The sequence below is a fragment of the Chiloscyllium plagiosum genome, unplaced genomic scaffold, assembly GCF_037043375.1.
Source record: "Chiloscyllium plagiosum isolate Xiang-an unplaced genomic scaffold, Cpla_swu_hap1 HiC_scaffold_10, whole genome shotgun sequence".
Classification (NCBI taxonomy): domain Eukaryota; kingdom Metazoa; phylum Chordata; class Chondrichthyes; order Orectolobiformes; family Hemiscylliidae; genus Chiloscyllium; species Chiloscyllium plagiosum.
Window position 1 is genome coordinate 8840680 of NW_028270148.1, and position 13924 is coordinate 8854603.

The 13924-nt window shown below is 43.0% G+C and overlaps 1 protein-coding gene across 1 annotated transcript in view; it reads left to right on the forward strand.

Annotated features, from left to right (window-relative positions):
• LOC122552587 (collagen alpha-1(XII) chain-like) overlaps nucleotides 1–13924 on the forward strand; it is a 275375-nt gene that overhangs the window by 136933 nt on the left and 124518 nt on the right. Inside the window, exons 38-39 of the mRNA XM_087991107.1 lie at nucleotides 12383–12502; nucleotides 13680–13826. Coding sequence (XP_087847233.1) covers nucleotides 12383–12502; nucleotides 13680–13826 — 267 coding nt within the window. The remainder of the gene's footprint in view (nucleotides 1–12382; nucleotides 12503–13679; nucleotides 13827–13924) is intronic.

Sequence of the window (13924 nt, forward strand, 5' to 3'; positions counted from 1 at the left end):
TTGAACTGTGGTGGACAAAGCTAAAAATCACATCACACCAGGTCATAGTCGAACAAGTTTATTTGAAAGTGCTCACTTTTGGAGTGCTGTTCCTTCACCAGGTATTTGTGGAGTATCAGATCCGAGATCAAATATGCCAGATTTCGTAGGAAATCAAACGTTTCAACATTGAGAAATCCCTGACAAATATTGGCACACACCGAGGGACCCACAGAAAGAATTATCCGTCAGTTGGGAATCCCATGTAAATCATGACACACTCCCAGTCATCTGCTATAAATATTGATTCACTCCCCAGGTCCCCCTTGTAAAAATGCTGGCACTCAGCCAGAGACAACCCCCACCCCAACCTCACTACTGCAAATATTGATACAAACCCAGGCATTCTGCTGCAAAGTTAACATACACACAGGAGTCTCATAAAACATCCGACAAACTCTCATGCACCCCTGGCAAATACTAACATGCTTATTGGCAACAAGAGAAAGTCAACATCACTTGGAAAACAGTACATTTTGAGGAATATTTAACGTTCGGAGACCACGACCTATATGTCAGCATGTTAAATAGTGAAAAGAACAAATCTCTTGACAGCTGGATAGAATTTGCTTGCCTTAGGGACACTCTGAAGTCCTCTGTATGAAAACCAGTGCTGTAATTAAGAAACAAAGGTTAATGTTTTGCACAGATTAGTCTTTACTCTGCTGGTTTGTAGAATTAATTTATAGTCTCAATCGTTAGATGATCCGGTATCATTAATCTTTGGCTGGCCACAGTTTACTCCAACTGATACAGGACTCATATGTATTTAACTATGGAATCTTATAGCATGGAAGACATTGCACAAGTGCTTGTTTATTGAAAATGTATCGAGTCAGATCTAATTCCTTGCCCTCTCCACCACACTCCATCAAATCTTTCCTTTTGAACCATTGATCCAAGTACCGTTTGAGTGTTATAAGTGAATTTGCTTCATTTCAGGCGTCCTATTCTTCATCAAAATAACTTGCCAAGTTTAAGAGAAAGAAAAATCTTCTCATCTCTACAGCTTAATCACAGATCAGAGAATGGTACAGTGCCCAAGGAGGTCATTTGATCCATCGTTGACTGCGCCTGTTCTCTGTGAGAATGGTTCTCTTCAGTCGCTTACCATAGCCTTTGCTCTGCAACCCGACAAATCGGTCTTGCTCAAGAGTCCAGTTGCCTTTTCGAAGGTCCCAAAGGGATCTGATTCCACCATCCTTACAGTAGCAAGTTCCACATCTTAAGAGTCGATAAAATGTGGAGCTGGGAAAGCACAATAGGTCAGACAGCATCAGAGGAGCAGTCAAGTCAAACGTTTCAGGTCAGGTCCTGATGGATGGTCCTGATCCAAAACATCGATTTTCCTGCTCCTCTGATGCTGTCTGATCTGCTGTGATTTACCAACTCCACACTTTATCGTCTCTGACTTCCAGCATCTGCAGTCTTTACTATCCCCACGTCTTAAGACTCTCTTGTGTGAAAAAAATAAATTCGCCTTACCTAGTCTCTGGTTCCCTTGCCCGTTATTTCATGCCTGTTGAGCTCTGGTTACTGACCCACGCCAGAGGAAACAGTTTTTGCTGCTTGCTCTATCGAAAACACCTCGTAACTTTAAAAAAAAGCCTCTGTCTGGTTCATTTCTAATTTTGTTAAATCTGTGTCTTGTGGTTACCAACCCCCCTGCCAGTGGAAACAATTTCTCTTTGTTTCCTGTTATGATAGACAATTCCTCAGCGTAGATGGTGATTTTATTACAGCGATGTGGGTAACAGCAGTGTACAGATTGGGTTACTGGACTAACATTCCAAAAGCCTAGGATAATAATCCAGCTCTTAAATCCCACCCTGGCAGCTTGAGAAATTGAATTCAGTTTTAAGTCTGAGAAACAAAAAGCAGAGATCAGCGAAACGTGTCTGTGGAGCTGTTGGTTTGTATTGAAACAAAAATGAAGCACTTTCACTTGTGAAAAGAAGACCTGCCATCCTTACCCAAGTCTGAGTCTGCACACGACTCCAGCTCATGTGGGTAACTGTTCCTTTGAATGCCTTCTGAAGTGAACAGGAAAAATAGGAATCAGCATTAAATGTAGGCTTTGCTAACAAGCCCCCACATCCTGAGGATGAAACAATGATGTACTTGTTAAGCTACCTGTTGCTTGCCCACCGTGGAGTATTCATTGCTCCTTGTATTCCTATGTATCCATTAGACTCTTAGCAACATTTGCAGAGTTGATATCGAATCCCGTACATTGAAGATTACATTCACTGGTCTCCACATGCGAGAGAAGATGATTTGCAGTTACATAACGCTGAAAATACTGGAGAAGCTCAGCAGTTTTGGCAGCATCTTTGGAGAGCGAAACAGAGTTAACGTTTTGAGTCCAGTGCGATTCTTCTTTGGAAGCAGAACCACATTGGACTCAAAGCATTAATTTTCTTCTCTCTCTCTCTCTCTCTCCTCACTCTCTCTGTCTCTCTCTTTCTTTGGAAACATCTCAACTGTTAGATTAGATTAGATTATAGTGTGGAAACAGGCCCTTCGGCCCAACAAGTCCACACTGACCCGCTGAAGCGCAACCCACCCATACCCCTACATTTACCCCTTACCTAACACTACGGACAATTTAGCATGGCCAATTCACCTGACCTGCACATCTTTGGACTGTGGGAGGAAACCGGAGCACCCGGAGGAAACCCACGCAGACACGGGGAGAACGTGCAAACTCCACACAGTCAGTCGCCTGAGGCGGGAATTGAACCCGGGTCTCCGGCGCTGTGAGGCAGCAGTGCTAACCACTGTGCCACCGTGCCATCCAGAGATACTGCCAGACTTGCTGAGTTTCTCCAGCATTATCTGTGTTTGTTTCAGATTTGTATATTTAGGCTTTCAGATTTGATACAGTGGCACATGGCAGGTTAGTTAGCAAATTGGACATGTTTAGCTTTGCTGGGTCCTCCACGGCATTGGTTAAAAGATAGGAAACAAAGTATAGGTATAAATAGGCATTTCTCAGTGTGGAGATGAGTTGAAAGGAGTGTTGCCCAGGGATCGGTGTTGGAACCTTTGCTTTTTCTGATCTTTATAAACACTTCGGAGATGGGTTTTGTGGGCAAAACCTCTAAGTTTGCAGATGATTTGGGGAAAGCCATGAATTGTGAGGATGATGCTCAGTGACTTCAGAGAGACATTGACAAGTTGGCTAAATGGGCAGAAGCCTGGCAGATGAATTTCAATGCAGAGAAACATGAGGTAACGCATTTTGGTAGCAGAAACACAGAAAGCCAATACAGGCTCAATGGTACAACTTTGAGGGGAATACAAGAGAAGAGGGGCTTTGGGTTTCGTGTGCATGATTCTCTGAAAGTGGCCAGGCAAGTTGAAACAATTGTTAAGAAGGTTTGTAAGATCATCAGGTTTATAAATAGAGGCATAGAGTATAAAGGCAAGCAGGCATGGTCAGACTACATTTGGAGTATTGTGTTCACTTCTGGGCCTTATGTTAAAGCCCTGGAGAGAGTTCAAAGGAGATTTACTAGAATGATACCGGGACCGATGGATTTTAGAAACAAGGAAAGGTGAGAGAGATTAGAGTGGTGTTCAAAATTATGAACAATTTTGACAGGGTAAAGAAGGATATTCTGCTTCCATGAGTTGCCATGTCAGTAACTAGAGGGGTCACAATTTCAAGATTGTCAGCAAGAGAGCTAGGAGTGAGATGAGGAGAAGCTTCTTTACTCAGAGAGTTGTTAGGATTTGGAATGCATTGCCTGGGAGAGTGGGGGAGGAGGATTCCATTCCAGGTTTCAAAAGAGGGCTGGATATATATCAAAAAGGAATAAATTTGAAGGGCTGCAGAGATTGAGCTGGTGAGTGACACTAGCTGGGTAGCTCTTTCAGGAGTCAGTGCAGACACGATGGGCTGAATGGCCTTCTTCTGTACTGTAAAATTCAATAATGCTATGATTCGTTTCATGCATCTGCAGTATTTTGCCTTTATTGCAGTTAGGTATCATGTGTATTAAAGTATTTTACAGAAAATTTGTTGACTTTAGTGGGCTGTAGTCATCATCGTTAAACAATGTCATCCATTAGTTTTCTCACACAACAAATACCGCAGAAGACACTGAAAGGCTGGAGTGATATTTTGGTTGGCGTTGGTTGAGAAGTCACGAGGGCCCAGGGCACTGGTGGACTTCCACTAAATTGCCCTCAACCAAGAGGCATGCAGACAATCTTTTCCTGAATATGCACAGAGTTGGCCCTGCCACATCTTAACTTTATTGGCCATCCCTTATTCCTCTTGAGAAAGTGAGACTGAGCCGCAACTTCCATTCCATGTGGTGATGGTACTTCCCGCAGTTCTGTTAATTATGTGGGTTGGCACAGTACAACTGAGTGGCTTGCTAGGCCATTTCAGGCAGCAGTCAACTTCAGAGCATCTTTGTTTTCTTCCATTCTCCAACACATCTCAATCTTTGCTTCATCACCCTTTGCCTTTGGCTTTGAGCACCCTCAGTCCGTTTCACCTACTCCTCCTTCCTTTTTGTCTATAGCATAAACAAAACACCTTTTCCAAACCCCTACTCTGATTTGGAAGAAGATTTAGGCTGGAGGCAATACATTAGCTCTGTTTCTCCCTCACAGATGCTGCTAGACCTGTTGAGGTTCTCAAGCACTTTCTCTTCTTATAACAATCAAGAGGATAACCGGGTATCCAGCCTATTTCAGACCAACACAATTTGGACCCAACCAGGACAACCAGTACCTGCAACAAATCTGAAGCCTCCAGCAGCAGACCTCTCTCCGTATCCTCCGCTCCACGCTCGCAGCCATGCGCCGCCACCTACACTCCCTGCAGTCAGCCCTGCCCCAGCTCAGGGCAACACTCTCCCAGACCTGCAAAGGACCTTTGCTGTTACCTCTCCGTTCCCACCCCCTCTCCGGCCTATCACCCTCACCCTCACCTTCCTCCACCTATCGTATTCCCAGCGCCCCTCCCCCCAAATTCCCTCCCCCCTACCTTTTATCTCAGCCCGCCTGGCACAACAGCCTCATTCCTGAAGAAGGGCATATGCCCGAAACGTCGATTCTCCTGCTCCTCAGATGCTGCCTGGCCTGCTGTGTTTTTCCAGCACCACATTTTTCAAATCCAGCCTAGAATGACAAGTTTCCCTCACTATACAGCATTTGTGAAGTTGCTTAGATTCTACAGCAATCTAACTAATCATGGTCATTTCAAAATTAATTTGAGTTCTTAAGTTGTTTTGGTGGAACTTAAACTCATGTTCTGGTACAAGTGATTGATGTGGGCCTCTGGATTACTAATCCAGGAGATGTTACACAACACCACTATTCCCCATCTCCTCATTTTCTCAGCCTGCAGACATTGAGGCAAATTGCAATGTCTCCAAATGCTGTCTCAGCTGAGATCAACTAACTGGATATAGTCGATTCTTCATTAACCCAGCACTCCCAGGTGTATTTCAAAATTTTATAGCCAACATCTATTAGAAATTGCATTTTAAAACTCAGCCAGAAAAGAAATCATGAGCTGGCTGCCATCCTTGAATCTTGGAGCTGCAATTTGGTGCATTGAGGATTGGTTTTATGTTGGAATGTTGTGAGCAGCAGGCCAGGTGATAGGGTACTCAGTAACCTCTGTACCTTACAGAATGTTGGCAGTGGCTCAGTAGGGTAGCAAGCCTAGCTTGGCGTCTGAAAGTTGTGGGTTCAAATCCCAGTCCTGGAATGTGTGTATGCAATCCATATTCCACTTCACGGTTGCAGTACTGCAGGAGATGTAATCAGTAAAATAATATCCTGCTTGCCCTTTCAGGTCATAGTCATAGAGATGTACAGCATGGAAATAGATCCTTCGGTCCAACCCATCCATGCCGACCCAGATATCCAAACTCAATCTGGCCCAAACCCTTCCTATTTATGTGCCTCTTAAAGGTTGCAATTGGACTCGTCTCCACCACTTCCTTCGGCAGCTCATTCCATACATGTACCACCCTCTGTGTGAAAAAGTTGCCCCGTAGGTCTCTTTTATATCTTTCCCCTCCCACCCTAAACCTATCCCCTCTAGTTCTGGACTCCCCGACCGCAGGGAGAAGACTTTGTCTATTTATCCTATCCATGCCCCTCATAATTTTGTAAACCTCTATAAGGTCACCCCTCAGCCTCCGATGCTCCAGGGAAAACAGCCCCAGGCTGTTCAGCCTCTCCTTATAGCTCAAAACCTCCAACCCTGTCAACATCCTTGTAAATCTTTTCTGAACCCTTTCAAGTTTCACAACATCTTTCCAATAGGAAGGAGTCTAGAATTGCACGCAATATTCCCACAGTGGCCTAATAATGTCCTGTACAGCCGCAGCATGACCTCCCAACTCCCGTACTCAATACTCTGACCAATAAAGGAAAGCATACCAAACACTGCCTTCTTCACTATCCTATCTACCTGTGACTCCACTTTCAAGGAGCTATGAACCTGCACGTGGATGTAACAGATCTAGTGTAAATCACAAAGAAGGGAAACAAGTTCTGCCCAGTCTCCGGGCTGATATTCACTTCTCAATCAACTGAAAACAAGTGGTTCTGCCACCCAACTGGGTAACCTTTCAAAAGATGCTATATAAATGCAAGTCCTCCTATCAGTTCATCAATCACCTGTGGCTTAGAGAATCCAAGGAAAATGGTGAGCAAGGTGGAGTACAGTTAAATCCTGATGGAGGGATCAATAACCAGGGGCATAGGTTTAAGGTAAGGGATTCGAGGTTTAGAGAGAATGTGTGGAAGTGTTTTCACCCAGAGGATGGTGAGAATCTTGAATTCGCTGCCTGTAAAACTGGTATTGACAGAAACCCTCATAACATTCAAGAAGTACCTGTATTTCATGTCCACTTGCGATGCCAGGGTAATGGGCCAAATGCTGGAAGACAAGATTAGAAGAGTTAGGTGGTTGTTTGTGGCTGGCACAGGGTCAGTGTGCCAAAGATATTGTTTCTGTGCTGTAGGCCTTCATTGACTCTCAATCCTGATAATTAAACAAAAGCTGAGGGAATTCTGCAAAGGAAAGGGGGTTTCCATCAAGTTTTAGACCTATTTTCAGTGTACTTCAGTGTTAGTGAGTGCAAAATGTGGAGGTGGTGAGGCTGGATAAGGAACAAGAGCTAACTAGGGAATTTGGTGGAAGTGGGAATTCAGTTTAAGTGGGACAGGAAATGCTTTTTTGATGCCTTTTCTCAGCTTCCAACACCTGGTGGTTCTTGCATTAAATTTATAGCTTAGCTCTTTACCAATGATCCTGAGACAGCGTCTTCCAAACCTGTGACCACTTCTATCTAGAAGGACAAGGGCAGCAGATACATAGAGACACCATCACCTTCAAGCTCCCCTGCAAGCCAATCAACTATCCTGACTTGGAAATATATCACCGTACTATTAGTGTTCCAGGGGTCAAACTTTTTAAGCTCCTTCCCTAACAGCATTGTGGGTCTACCTACAGCAAATGGACTGCAACGTTTCAGGAACGCAGCTCACCCCACCTTCTCAAGGGCAACTAGGGATGGGCAATAAATACTGGTTGAACCAGTGATGGCCACATCCCATGAGCGAAAAAAAAACAAAGACTAGTTAATGTAACTATGGATAACAGTTGAGAGATATTTTTAAGTTTGAAACTTAATTAGTTAAATAAAGGACAATAAAAGTGTCAGGTTAAGATATGTGTTGCAGCTGTAGCATTTTGGAGATGGTGAATGCCTGTGTGATCGAAAGCTGAGTTGGTGTTTGAGTTGCAGACACAGCGATGTATTAGGAAAGGGGAACATTACCTGGACCCTTTGTTTCTGGAGGTGGTATTAGCTCTTAGGATAGAAATGTCTGATGAGATCCATAGTCAAGGGCAAGAGGGTATGAGTAACAGTAAGGCAGCAGTGGAGGAATCTCCAACAAATAGTCTTGTAGCTTGCAGACTTCTTTACTTGCTCTATGTTAGGGTGAAGGGCATCTCCTCACGACTGGAATGAAATGGACGGACGGAGGATCTGTTCGCAGTTTTCCATGTGGGTCCCAATAATATAGGTAGGCCACAGAAAGAAGTTGTATTTGGGAATAATGAGGAACTAGCACTAAATTGGAAAGCAGAACCACAAAGACAGTAAAAACTGAAAGGACTGTGAATGCTGTAAATCAGAAACAAAGACAGAAGTTGCGGGAAAAGCTCAGCTGGCCAGGCAGTAACTGTGAAGAGAAATCAAAGTTAACACTTTGGGTCCGGTGATACTTCCTCAGAGCTGGACCCGAAACATTAACTCTGACTTCTCTTCACAGATGCTGCCAGATCTGCTGAGCTTTCCAGAAACTTCTGTTTTTTGGCACAAAGATAATAATCTAATTTTGTGACGATAAAGGCCTGGTGGTCACATAACTAGGCTCATAATCTGTGGATTGGGATTTGAATCTTTTGTCTGTCATGTGGTAAAATTTCAATTTGGGGAGAAGGATTCAGGTGAAAGAAGGTTAGAAATCTCATGGTAAAAGGTGAGGAATTAGAGAAGCATATTATTGTGGGTAAAGAAAAGGGAAGTTGAACAGGAAGGGACGGGGAAGTTTAATGATAAGAGTGCATCAAAGAGTAAGTCTGTGCAGGGAAATCCTTTTGGCCGTGCAGAACATCTGCACTGAGATATATGAACAAGTAGCGCAAGTAGAAGGAAATTACATAGGTCTGATTGGCCATTACTAAGAGATTGTTAGAGGGTGACCAAGTTTGGAAAATAAACATTCCTAGGAAAACATTTTAAAATAAAACAAACAAAATGGAAAGTGAGAGCAGTAACTCTGAAAACAAAACATGGCATTCGGATATTTGGGAGAAAGTAACTGAGCACAAAAAAAAATCAGGAAGTTGAAACAATATGGTTAAGGATTGTTAATATCAAGGATCAGAACATAAGAGTTTAAAAGGCCCCTTGGTTTGTGGATAATGCAAACGTTACTTGTCACTTCTAAGCACATGCCTGCATATTTTTAATATCTGAGTAATCACGATTGGTGTTGAACATTTCTAACCATTGGCAAATACCCTCACTTGTGACTTCGTGATGGAGGATTAGTCATTTATGAAGCAATTACAACTGCAACATTGAAAAGGCATCTGGATGGGTTTATGACTAGGAAGGATTTGGAGGAATATGGGCTGGGTGCTGGCAGGTGGGACTAGATTGGGTTGGGATATCTGATCAGCATGGATGAGTTGGACCGAAGGGTCTGTTTCCATGCTATACATCTCTATGACTCTATGACTCTAACAGTAATTATATTGATGGAAAGAGCATTTAAAAATAAATGGTTGGAGCTTTTTAAAATGCAATTAAATAGTTGTGGGCAATGTTAATTGTAATACTGATGGGAATATATCAAATTGGCAAAAATATCTGGAAGTTCAGTTTATCAAATGTTTTTGTGATAGATTTCTGGAGCAAGATGTTATGGAACCAATTAGGTATGAAGCTATTTTAGATCTAGTTTTTTGTAAAGAGATAAGATAAATAAATATCATCATAATAAAATATCCACTGGGAAGTCGTCATCATAATACCATTAAATACCACATTAAATTTGAAAACAACATTATACAATGTGGAATATGTGCACAATAATATAAGATGTGGAGTTTAATGTTTGCTTAATTTAGGATCAGCTGTTCTACACCATCATAAAACATTGATTTATTCCTCATTATGTGTGTGTGGGGGTACATTTACCTTTTCATTTATTTGACTTTCTGAGCAGAAGATGGAGATTTGAGGTAATTGGCATAGAAGCAATGGGGTAATGAAGAGAAAACTTTCAGATAGTTATTGTCATGTGGAATGTTCTATCTGAAATGGGAGGGGAATCCAATTCAATAGTTAACTTTCAAAATGAATTGCATAAATAATTGTGAAGGAGAAATGACCTAGCCCTTGCAGAAAGCGCCGAGTCAGTGAGGCGGATTGGATCAATTCTTGCAAAAGCTCACAAACAATGTGCTGATTTGTCTCTGAAATAACTGCACAGAGGCTGGTATCCTGTTATGAAGTCACCCTTTATTTACGTGTGCACAGTACATAGGCTGTGACCACCCAGCTCAGAGCCAGTCCCTCGAATGAGGAGACTATGTGACTCTCCAGGTTTCCTGACTTTTTTTCTTGCACAATACATTGGGTCTGACCAGCCTGCTCAAAACCAGTCCCTAGATTGAGTAGACCTTAAGACCATAAGATCATCAGACATAGGAGCAGAAATTATGCCATTCAGCCCATCGAGTCTGCTCCACCATTCAATCATGGCTGATAAGTTTCTCAACCCCATTCTCTCGTTTTCTCCCCGTTACCCTTGCTCACCTTGATAATAAAGAACCTATCTATGTCATTCTTAAATATACTTAATGACCTGGTCTCCACAGCCTTCTGTAGCAAAGAATTCCACAGATTCACCACGCTTTGGCTGAAAAAGTGTCTCCTTATCTCTATTCTAAAAGGTCTTCTCTTTACTTTAAGGCTGTGCCCTCCAGTCCTAGTCTCTCCTACCAATAGAAACATCATCACAATAACCACGCTGTCCAGGCCATTCAATATTCTCTATGTTTCAATTAGATTCCCCTCCTCATTCTTCTGAGCTCCATCAAGTATAAACCCAGAGTCCTCAACTGTTCCTCATATGTTAAGCTTTTCATTCCTGGGACCAGTCTCGTGAACCTTCTCTGAACAAGCTCCAGTGCCAGTACATCCTTCCTGAGATATGGGGCCCACAACAGCATACAATATTCCAAATGTGGTCTGACCAGAGCCTGATAGAGCCTCAGAATTACATCTCTGCTTTTATATTCAAATCCTCTCAAAATAAATGCCATTATTGCATTTGCCTTCCTGACTACTGACTCAACCTGCAAGTTTACTTGGAGAGAATCCTGAATGAGAAATCCCATGTCTCTTTGCACTTCAGACTTCTGAATTTTCTCCCCATTTAGAAAATAGTCTATGCCTCTATCCTTCCTACCAAAGTGCATGAGCTCATCCTTCCCATATTGTACTCCATCTGCCACTTCTTTGTCCACTCTCCTAACCTGTCCAAATCCTTATGCAGCCACCCCACCTCCTCAATACTACCTGCCCCTCTACCTATCTTTGTATCATCTGCAGATTTAGTTCCTTCGTCTAGATCATTAATGTAGATAGTGAAAAATTGTGGTCCCAACACTGAGCCTTGAGGAACACCACTTGTCACTGGCTGCCAGTCTGGGAAGGACCCTTTTATCCCCACTCTCTGCTTTCTGCCAGAAGCTTCTATCCATGCCAGCACCTTGCCTCTAACACCAAGGCCCTTATCTTACTCAGCAGCCTCCTGTGCGGTACCTTGTCAAAGGCCTTTTTGAAGTCCAGGTAGATAATATCCATTGGCTCTCCTAGGTCTAACCTGTTCATTACTTCCGCAAATCATTCTAGCAGGTTTGTCAGGCATGACCTCCCCCTGATGAAACCATGCTGAGTTTCCCCCTATTTTATCATACACTTCCAAGTATTCAGAAATCTTGTCCTGCACAATGGATTTCTACCCACGACTGAGGTTAGGCTAATAAGTCTGTACTTTTCCATCTTTTGCCTTATTCCCATTTTAATCAGGGGTGTCACTTTAGTCATTTCCCAGTCCTCTGGAACCCTCTCTGATTCTAGTGATTCCTGAAAGATCACCACTAACACCTTCACTACCTCTTCAGCTATCTGTCTTAGAACTCTGGGGTGTAGTCCATCTGGTCCAGGTGATATATCCACCTTCAGGCCATTCAGTTTTTCTAGCACCTTCTCCTTGGAGATGACCACCATATTCAGCTGTTCTCCTCACTCTCTTGAATTTTTGGGATATTACTCACGTCTTCCACCATGAAGACTGACATGAAGTAATTATTCAGTTCTTTCTGAATTTCCTGTTCATATCTGTCAGCCAGAGCTCCCTGATTGACCCAGATTAACAGCCCCACACAGGGATCTCATAGTCAATGAGATCCACATGAGCCCTCATTCCAACCTCCAATGTCTCCTTCTATGATTGTTTCTGTTGTGACTCTAGCCTCAGAAGATTCGCCCCTACATCTTCTATGTTATTTCCTGAATGTCAGCAGTCTCTATAATGAGGTGTCTTCCTCTTTATTGTTTATGAATCTTTGCCAGCAGACCTGTTTAGATACCAGCAATCAGCATCAAAGCTCAGAGCAGGAGACAAATCTCAGACATATTTTTTTGCTTTCACTGTGAATGAATTCAAGGTTTTTTTTTGTGTTCATTCTGTAACTCTTCTCCTTTACCCCCTTCAGTGGGATTGCTGGAGCCACGCAATCTGAGGGTGTCTGATGAGTGGTATACTCGATTCCGTGTGACCTGGGATCCTGCACCATCTCCAGTCCTGGGATATAAGCTTGCTTACCAGCCCGCAGGTAGGTAAACACCACATCTGTGCTGCATATGTCCCATTCGCCTGCTCTTTTACATAGCTTTATTTCCCCTCCTGTGGTTTCACTGCAGGTAATAATGCATTGCCTTCAATTTTCCATTTCCATCATTTCTGAGCTCCTTCCAGCTTAAATATGCTGCAGTCCAAGAGTTTACGATCTGCCTCCCCTGGATTTTATTCATCTGGTATTTGGAATAACAAAAGAATAACAAAAATTGCTCGTAATCAAATGACTGAATTAAAACATGGACTCACCTGGCCTTCCAGACCTAATATTCTGCCTCTCAACTTTGTGCATCTTAGCCAGTGCTTGCTGATTTAGGGAGGATTAGGAGATCAGTCAAGGGTTTCTGGTTCAAGGAAGTTAGCTGAGGGTAGATTTCGGTTGCAATCTCACCCAGAATTATACAGTTCACCCACAAGCGGAATCAGGCACTGTGTGCCAAATTCAAAGACCAACACCTCCATTGTTTCATAGCTACCTGACCGAAGTCTGACACAAAAGATTGGCCTGTGCATGGCTTCTGAATAAGCTTCATCTCTTCACAAGTATAGAGTGAGGCCTAACATCTGTTTTAAGCCCCTCTCTGAAAGTGCTTGGATTGAGATTCAGGCCTGCACTGACCAGGATTCTTCAACCTTCAAAACAATAACTGCTTTCAAGATAAAATTGCAGGAAATACATTTGGGAACAGTGGCTCTACCTTTCCAGCAATATCACCTCCCACCTCCACCCCCACCTGGTCCCTGGCTGATATTCCATGAAACGTGAATGTTTCCCTAATTTTGAAATGGCTGAGCTACCAAGCAAGATGCACCTGGTTCAATAAGCTGCCCTAGAAAATCAGGCACCAGTCTTAATGTTTGTTGCTGATTTGGGGGTGTGAGGCCCAGTCTGTGACCTTGAGCCCAACTTTGGGCACAAAGCCTGAATCTCAGTTGAGTTGTTGCACCATGTTGAAGATGTGTATGAATCTATGTTCACATTCAATTGTCAGATTGCAATTATACAGAGCTGAAGTTCAACACAACAGGTACATTTATTATTCAGTGTTTGTACTGCCCCCTCCCTTCTCATTGACATGGAAGCCAGACTCGTAAAGGAAAAGTAAATCGTGAGAGAAGGTCAAATCTAAAATTGAATGCATTGGTTGTTCCAGGCAGTGATGAGAAAATGGAGTTGTTCGTGGGGGATGTGACATCTTACACACCGCAGAATCTGAAACCTGGGACACCGTATGATGTCAACGTCTACGCCATCTACGATTCGGGGAGCAGTGGGCCATTGGCAGGCCAAGGCACTACCCGTAAGTTAATGAGGCCGAATTTATATTGTGGCAAAGTGGTGCTGCTTTTGGTTCCTTTTCTCAACCGTTCTTCAAAGTTCACCACCAGCTTTATCCGC